The 9062-nt window shown below is 32.7% G+C and overlaps 1 protein-coding gene across 1 annotated transcript; it reads right to left on the reverse strand.

The window, feature by feature from the left end:
* Positions 1 to 57: 57 nt before the first annotated feature.
* On the reverse strand, positions 58 to 1913 carry LOC145315490 (uncharacterized). The gene is made up of 2 exons (XM_080155475.1): positions 1190 to 1913; positions 58 to 1045 (listed from the first exon to the last, which is right to left on the reverse strand). The coding sequence occupies exons 1-2, from the start codon at positions 1528 to 1530 to the stop codon at positions 328 to 330; spliced, it is 1059 nt and encodes a 352-aa protein (XP_080011601.1). The 5' UTR covers positions 1531 to 1913; the 3' UTR covers positions 58 to 327.
* Between the last annotated feature and the right edge of the window lie 7149 nt (positions 1914 to 9062).

Here is a 9062-nt window from a genome sequence, read left to right on the forward strand (position 1 = left end):
TTAACTATAAATCTGTACTTACATTGTAACAATGTGATTTTTTTTTATACTTTGTGCATTAGGCCGGCAAGAAAATACATGTTTTGTATAAAATTATTTTCTACATGGCATTTTCCCGTGCAAATACATAGGTATAAAAAGAGGTTTTTTGATAAAAAATATTTTTTTATTTTTATTATTTCAGCTCTCCATAATTTTTTTCAAAAAATGCAAAAAAATATAAAGGTTGCGTGATTTTTTTTAGTATTATTGAGTAAAAAAATAACGATTTGATCACATTATATACATAAATTAATTTATATTTGCTGTTTAAACTAATTTATATTCTCAATCTTTAGCCAGGGCTTCTATATCAGAGAGGTTGAAGTCTGATTTGAGCTTCTTTCTATTGTTTTTAACAACGTGGAAGTTGTTTTGTCTCTGAGCCTCTGATTTATAGCTGTTACAGAAATCCTGCACAAGTCTGATATTACGTTCAGCTGCATCATTAACAGCTGTCAGCTGCTTGACCCACGTAACAAAAGATGCATCAACCACTCCATTTGTACCCCATGCCAAAATATCTGCCCTTGTTACTCCAGCAACCTCCAGCAGGAACCAGCTCTTAGGGCCAATTAGATCTGGAAGTTTTGTGCTGGATGAAATAGTTGGTAAAACTGGTTTCTGAAGATCATAAGTTTCTGGCGCTGGATTATTCAAGAGTTTTGCAAGCATTTCTTGCCTAATATCTTTGTCAAGATCAGCATCTGCTAGAGCTAATACACTACACTCCTGTGTAAGATACCAAGTATGACGCTGCAAACTGATCAATAGCTCACCTCCTAGAACAGGATAATGTTTCTTGATTGTCATGACCTGCTGAAAACACATAAGATCGTTACTTGGTGCTTGACTGACAACGTAAGATTTAAGAAACCACACTGAGTAGAATATGGAGATAAACAGAGCAGCTGTTTCAATCATCTTACTCTCCTCACTGCTCATCAATTTTGAAACATCACCAGTTATCCTCAACATCATTATATACAGCGCATCTGCCATGAATCTAAAAAATTAAATTTATATTAAATCAATAGCAATTTTAAAGTTAGAAAGATATTATTTATTTGAGCAATAAACCAAAAGTGAAATTGAAAACTGTAAAGTTAATCCTGTAAATTGTTTGTTTAGTTTAATTAAAAGATTATACCTTGCTTCATGGCAGGCACCTGGCTGGTGAAATGAGAAATCCCAATGTACTTCTTCTGGAGTAAGGTAGAATACAACAAGCTCTACCATTTTTCTATAATCTCCTCTTTCAAACAGACAAGTTTTTAAGGCTCTTGTGCCAAAGGTACGAGCTTCCTCTGCCATCCTATAGATATCTGATCCAACAGTAAATGATTTCCAGTTGAATTTAACAAGATCTTTGTTACCGTGTTCTTTCATGTTAGCTTCAAGCTTTGGTTTCAATACAGGCCATGCATTTTTCAGCCTAACATAAATTTCCCTCCGTGGTGCCTTAGTCTCGACTCCAGTAAGGGTTTCCATGAAGTGGATATGTGTACTTCAAGTATGTGTCTACGACACATAAACCAAGCTACAGGTTTCTGGAGAAACTCAGACACAATAACATTGGCTCCTACAAACCTCCCAGTGTTTGAAGCGGTAGTATCATCACAGATTGCAAAAATTTGGTTGGATGTGATATCATAAAACAACAATAATTCTTGAACAGCGGCTGCTTGATCTTCACCCTTGGAACTATCACAAACAACAACGCCAAGCAAAATATCATCAGTCTCAGCCAGGTCAGGTGAAGTTATAGAGACGGCAATTCTCTCTCTGGTTACTGTTATGTTGGCATCTTCATCCAAGTGAGTGACCTGTTTCCCGTCAATGTGGAGGCAAAGATTTAAGTTTCTGATCTTGTGAGTTATTTTTAAAATCACGCAACCTTCTAGAAATTATATTTGCATTTTCTTCAGCACATATGTGCAATACTAAATAAGAAAATTGGGGCATTTGCGCTGTAATTAAGGGATATATATTTCTTGCTTTAATTATTTTTATATTTGAATATAAAAATAATATCAAAAAAAGCGAATTTAAGGTTAAAAAAATGAAAATGTAAAAAAATTTTTTTTTAAATCACGCAACCTTCTAGAAAAATATATTATTTTTCATCAATTTCAAATTTTTTTTCGGAGAGCTGAATTAAAAGATTTAGAAAAAAAATATATTTTGAGAATATCTTAAAAAAATACATAGAACGGGAAAATACCATGTAGAAAAAATGTTTGTATTTTCTTGCCGGCTTATTGTGCATTTATGTTTTGTATTTTTATACAATGATTTTATGTATTTAATAATACTCATGTAACTACAACTAATAATGTTCTGATCTCCTTGTTAGGAATTCGTTAATCTCATTTATTTATTACTATAAATGCTATCTATCTAATCTTTTGATTTTATATTAACATTTTTATAAGAAATTGATTTTAATGACAAATTTTCATATTTACTAATAAATGAAAAAACAAATTGGTTTTCTATTATTAATTGTAGAGAAAACAATAATAGTTTGTTTCCTTCTTAAAATGACATTATACTCCATTAAAACACAACAATTTTAAAACTATTATTAAAAAAAAGAAATACCTAGGTATTAAAATGTACACTAAAAAAGAAATTAAATGCAAGAGAAGCTGATTTAAAAAAAAAAAAATTTTGATTTGTCTGCTACTGATATTTATTTTAATCTCTTCTTTTCAATGTTATAAGTATAGCTTCTAACTTCTTTCTTGATACATCGGAACATTCTTGCAGAAATTTCCCTTTTTCTGGAAAAAAGACTTCTTAATAAAGATAAGTCAGGCAGCATCCTAGTTTAGGAGTGGAGATACCCGGTATCATGAAAATTAAACCCCCCCCCGGGGGTATGCATCTATTTTGACACCCGGTATGCATCAATTTTGACCCGGTATATATTAATTTGGTCACCCCAATTTTTTTTGCTTAAAACAGACAAATGGGTAATGAACAATATATAGTGGGTCAAAAATAAAGCATACAGGGTACAAAATTAAAGATAGGGGGTAAAAAGATAAAGGGTCAAACATACACCCCCCCCCCCCCCCCCCGGTATGCATCAATTTTGACCCGGTATATATTAATTTGGTCACCTCAACTTTTTTGCTTAAACAGTCAAATGGGTAATGAACAATGGATAGTGGGTCAAAATAAAAGCATACAGGGTATTAAATTAAAGATACGGGGTAAAAAGATAAAGGGTCAAACATATAGCCCCCCCCCCCCCCAGTATGCAACAATTTGGACACCCGGTAAGTGTCAAAATGGATACCCCCCCCCCCCCCCCCTTATAATCCTCGTGTCCATTGAGGTCGTTCCACGCGCTAATTTCCTCTGGACTGAGATACATCTTTAACCCCAATTCTATTTCAAAGAGGGGAAAGGGTTGAATGATAAGGTGATATTCTATTGATAAGGAGGTATATAGTTAGACAACTGCCACTTTCCATATGTTGTTTTGTATTAAACTGACTTTATTGTATAATAAAATTGTTTTCTAATATGTGTGTGGTGTAGAATATGTCATTTTTTTACCTAACATTGATGAAAGTTTGTAGGTTTGTGCCTTGTTTTATTTAAAAATTGAGACTCCTAGTGGGAGATTTTGTTACTAATATATAGGGCCTGAAATTTGGCCTGGAATAGCTGAGGCTTCATCCTCAATGGAGTTATGAGATGATTAGACTGCTCAATAAAATGGACCATCTCCTTCCCTTGTCATGTGATGGACACAAAAGAGGCAAGCTATTTGCAATAAAGCAAAAAAATTGATACATACCGGGTCTAAATTGATGCATACGGGGTGTCCAAATTGATGCATACAGGGTGTCAAAATAGATGCATACCGGGGGGGGGGGGGGTAAATGTTTGACCATCTATCTTAATTTTGTTGGTGTCATAGGAAAATGTTATTATAAAACTTTGGGGACTAGTGTAATAAACAGCCAAATGTCCCTCTCTCTCTATTTCTACTGGTGCAATAAATTCTTATATTAAAGTAACAGGATGTCTAACTGTCTTTCTTTTTCTCAGAGAGAGATGAGACAACGGATTGTTTATTACACTTGTCCCCAAAGTTTTTTTTAATAATGTTTATAAGAGTTTTTGGGACCTGAGAGAATTTTGTTTGGTTGGTTTATATTAAGTTGAGTTTTCAAAGTTTAAACCACTAATCGTAATCTAAAGAAGGGTTAATTTTGTGAATCATGTACATTAATTTATTTTACATTGTCTTATCCCTTTATATACCTACTTTTTTTCTATGCAAGGATCAGCGGACCAATTTGGTTTCTTTAATTCATTGAAGCTTTGGGTTGGTTTTGAGTATTTAAAAGCGAAGCTTTTCTATAATTAGGGTCGGTCCGTCCGTCGGTCCGTCTGTCCATCCGTCCGTCACGGAAAGCTTTTTCGTTAATTTAGACATGTTAGAATTGTCCTATTGATTTCAAATTTTGCATGGTGATTCCTTGAGTAGTTAGGTATGATTTAGAAAGCGTAGCAACTCTATAATCATTACCAAAAAGTCCGTACACCTATTTTAAACATGTTGATTTTTTTCACTTTTTTAAATATCTTTTTCCGTTAATTTAGGCATGTTAGAATTGTCCTATCGATTTCAAATTTTGCATGGTGATTCCTGTAATAGTTAGGTACTAGTTAGAAAGCGTAGCAACTCTATAATCATTACCAGAATGTCCGTACATCCATTTTAAACATGTTAATTTTTTTACATTTTTAACAACAAATTTGTATGTGACCTAATTATCCGATTGGTCTGATTTTTGGTATACTGATTCCTGGAACAACAAAGTACAATATTATAAGCAAAGCAACTCTATAATCAAGTCCTAAAAATGTCAGTATGTCCATAATCATTATCCTGTATCAAGCAGTTTTTCAACAAATTTACTAACAATTTTGCTTTGACTCTTATACATTCGCATTCTGATTATTCAGTTCTGACATTATACAAGTGTTAATGTCCGTTTGTCCTACCGTTTCAGAGCTTCGCTTTTATGGATGTTGTCATCCTTGTTTAAAAACAATTTCTATAAAAGTACCAAAAGTTTTTGAATACAAAAATAAGGGAGTATGTATTTAAAACTTTAAGCACTAGTATAATTAACAGTCCAATATCCCCTCCCTCCCTGTTTATAATACTGATAACCAGTGGACCTATTGGGTTTTTTTATTCAATAAAGATTTTTCTCGTATTCATTCGAATCCGGTGGATATGAACCGGTTCTCATCAATACGAAAAAACTATGTCTAGCATCGTATTATATCCAGTTTTCTACGAATATAGAAATGTACAATCATAAGATTAAAACTAGTTTTTTTAGTTAAAACCAGTTTTTTTAGCCGGTGCCTTCGGCACCACGGGGCTAAAAAAACTAGTTTTAATCTTATGATTGTACATTCTATATCCGCGGAAAGCCATTTATAATACGATACGAGAAATAACTATGAACAGTATTTTCTTAATTAACAAATCTTTATATAAAAGTAACATAATCAGTGTATATCTGTCTTTGTGTACCGAAGGATCTTGATAACCGCTAAACCGATATCCTTCTCCTTTACAGTGTAGCTTCTCATAGGTCCTGGGAAGGTTCATAACAAAACATAACATAATAACATAATAAAAAAATACACATATCCTCCCCCCTCCAAAAAAAGATTTTACTTTATCTTTTTAATTTATAATAAACTAGCGACTTCGCCTCTAAGGGCACTTGAGATGGATGGGGAAATTGACCCTCCCCCCTGATTTGAATTTTAGTTTTAAAAAGATGAATTTGGAAAATAAAATGTTTTTTTTTAAAGAGTGGTGCGTGGTACTCTTACACAAAATAGTTGTAAACCTTCCCAGGACCTATGAGAAGCTACACTGTAAATGAGAACTATAACGGTTCAATGGTTAGCAAGATCCTTCGGTACACCTAGACATACACAAATCCTTACTTTTTATATAAATAAGAAATGATTATCTAAATTCTTTAATTTAAAAAAACAAATTGGTCCACCGGTTATCATGATTTTGTATATCCGTATCATAAACAGGGAGGGAGGGGACATTGGACTGTAAATTAAACTGGTGCCCAAAGTTTTAGATACATACTCCTTTATTTATGTGCTCAAAAAACTTTTATTAGACAAAGCCCAATCTTTCCTACTTTCGATTCCTATGACGTCATAAAAATGAGGGAGATGAGAGGAGAAGTGGGAAAGAAAACCCTTAAAAAGAGGTGGATAATCTCTAATTTTTATGACGTCACAGGAATCAAAAGTAGGACAGATTGGGCTTTGTCCTTTTTATTATATTCTAATTGGTTGGTTAGCAGTAATGAAACACATATTTCAACCAAAAGGGATCATTTTGTTTATTATTATAAGGGATGTACATCAATTTTTCTTATACTAGCGGCCACGCCCCTAGAGGCCTCTCCCCCAAAATAGTTAAAAACCTTCCCGGGACCTATGAGTAGCGGCCCTGTTAAGGAGAACCCGATCGGTTCAGCAAGATCCTTTGGTACAGACAGACAAACAAACAAACAGACATCCTCTTTATGATAAGGTTTATCTAATCCCTTTAAATAAAAGTAAAATAATTTTATTTCAATAGGACTATTCAATCATCAAATATCGGGACTTTGGTACCCAAAATTATATAACAAGGTTAGTAAAAAACTTTGGGTACTCTTGTTAAATTTTCATTGGTTGATTCTTTTAAGTATCTGATATTAGTGTCTAAACTAACCAACCAATAATTGACATCTACAGAAGATATTATTTTTGTCTATCATCAATGGGTACGTACATCAATTTACTGTCCAAAGTTTTAAATCCCGGACTTTGGACTCTAAATTATACTGGTACCCAAAATTATATAACAACAAAAAACTTTGAGTACTCTTAAATTATTAATGGGTATCCAAATTTTTCACCCAATAATTTTCATCTACACAAGGGGTAATTTTGTCTTTCATCAATGGGTACGAACATCAATTTAACGGCCATTGTCTTATCCCTTTAGATCCATTAGTAAATCTTTATCATATACACACATACATAGACACACACACACACGCACACTCACACACACACAAACACACACACACACAAACAATCTTTATCAAATATCTTTATTGGATAAACAAAATTAAAAACAAGGATGACAACATCCATAAGTAGCGAAGCACAAAAATCTTTTTTTTGACGGGTGGTGATGTAAAAAATCAGGATAGGGAGGGGGGGATACCGGGTATGTCCACTCCTAAACTAGGATTATCCCTTTCTTTTTTTTACAAGTTTAAATACAATTCTTTTAATTTTTTTATAGGAAACTTTTATATATTTCTTTAAAATCCAGTATTTAGAGTAAGTCCTGTATGAGACTAGGTGTAAAGATATCAGTTATAAAACTTTGGGTACCAGGTGTAGTTTACAGTGAAATGTTTACTAATGTTTATAAAACTTTGGGTACCAAGTGTAATATACAGTCCAATGTTTACAAATTGTTATAATACTTTGGGTACCCAATGTAATTTAAAGTTCAATTTACTAATGGTTATAAAACTTTGGGTACCAAATATAACTTACAGTCCAATGGTTACTAATGGTTATAAAAGTTTGGGTACCAATTAGTCCTGTTAATATAATTAGCCTTATTCATTACAGGTTTATTAATTGAGAGAAAATTGTCTGTAATATGATGCATTTCAGTATGGCTGAGAACCGATTCTAATCTAGCGGATATTTATCGGTTGCGAAGCCATTTTTAACGTTAACTTTTCTTTCAAAAAAAAACTATTTAAAATAAAGATAGGAGTCTGAAAAGTTTTGTGTAGATTCCTTAAACAAATTAGAATCGCCGCTCTTTTATGCTTCGTGCTCGATTTTTAACTTTAAAACCCTTTAATTATGCGATGTTTGTCCGTAGGTTATTTACGTTTACGTTTCGTATCAATTAAATTTCAACAAAATTAACGTTAACTTTTTTTTGCAAAAAAAAACAATTAAAATAAAGATAGGAGTCTGAAAATTTTTGTGTAGATTCCTCAAACAAATGAAAATCGCCGCTATGTTATGCTTTGTGCTCGATTTTTAACTTTAAAATCCTTTAATTATGCGATGTTTGTCCGTAGGTACTAAATGACACTAAAAATATCTCCTCAAATCACGATCCCCCTTTGAATGGCCCTAACTCGGTAGTTTTTAATCGTAAATCAATGAAATTTTAAACATAGTTAGTTTAAGTAGTTTCTAGTACACACAAAAAATTTTATTAATATTGAAGCAATACGAAAAAAGTTATCGCTTTCGTAAAAAAGGCACTAAAAACAATAAGAAAACAGCATTATAAACTCTCTCAAAACTGGTTTTTATCTGTACCTATTAAATTAGCTTAAAAATAGCATTAAATTTGACGATTTTAACGTTAAAACAATGTTGAAAACAGCAAAAAAGGCCGTTATTCTATAGCTATTACATTACTTTAAAAGTATAGTAAAAAAAATGTTAAAAATCACGTTTTTTTATTCACCTATTGGTCTGTATTAATTCTCTATCTAGGGACTTACATCTATTGGGAGTAAAATCAAGAAAAAGTTAAAATATTTGTTTAGTTTAAAAATTTACACATAGATGTCTCCAAGTTTTAAGGAAACTTAGACTTGCCAAATTACAATATGACCATACAGGCATTAAAAAACACATAACAAACACTTATAAACAAAGGCCAAACTATTTTATCCTATACTTTTATCATTTTAATCATCTTTTATATGTGATCAGAGCCTCCTGCTACTTCTATCTAGTCCTTAACAAGGTATTAACCACTCCCAACCAACCCTTTCCCCTCTTTGAAATAGAATTGGGGTCAAAGATGATTATTAGTCTAGAGGAAATTCGCGCGAGGAATAACCTCAATAGACTTGACCCCCCCCCCCCTGTATGTGTCGGTTTTGACACCCGGTATATGTCTA

Source organism: Acartia tonsa, chromosome 1 (genome assembly GCF_053477335.1).
Source record: "Acartia tonsa isolate MP-2025a chromosome 1, ASM5347733v1, whole genome shotgun sequence".
In the NCBI taxonomy this organism is placed as follows: Eukaryota; Metazoa; Arthropoda; class Copepoda; order Calanoida; family Acartiidae; genus Acartia; species Acartia tonsa.

Coding starts and splice junctions, on each gene's coding strand:
- LOC145315490 (XM_080155475.1), bottom strand. CDS start 1,530: ATGGAAACCCTTACTGGAGTCGAGACTAAGGCACCACGGAGGGAAATT. Junction 1,046..1,189: donor GGTGCCTGCCATGAAGCAAG/GTATAATCTTTT, acceptor TTAATTTTTTAG/ATTCATGGCAGATGCGCTGT.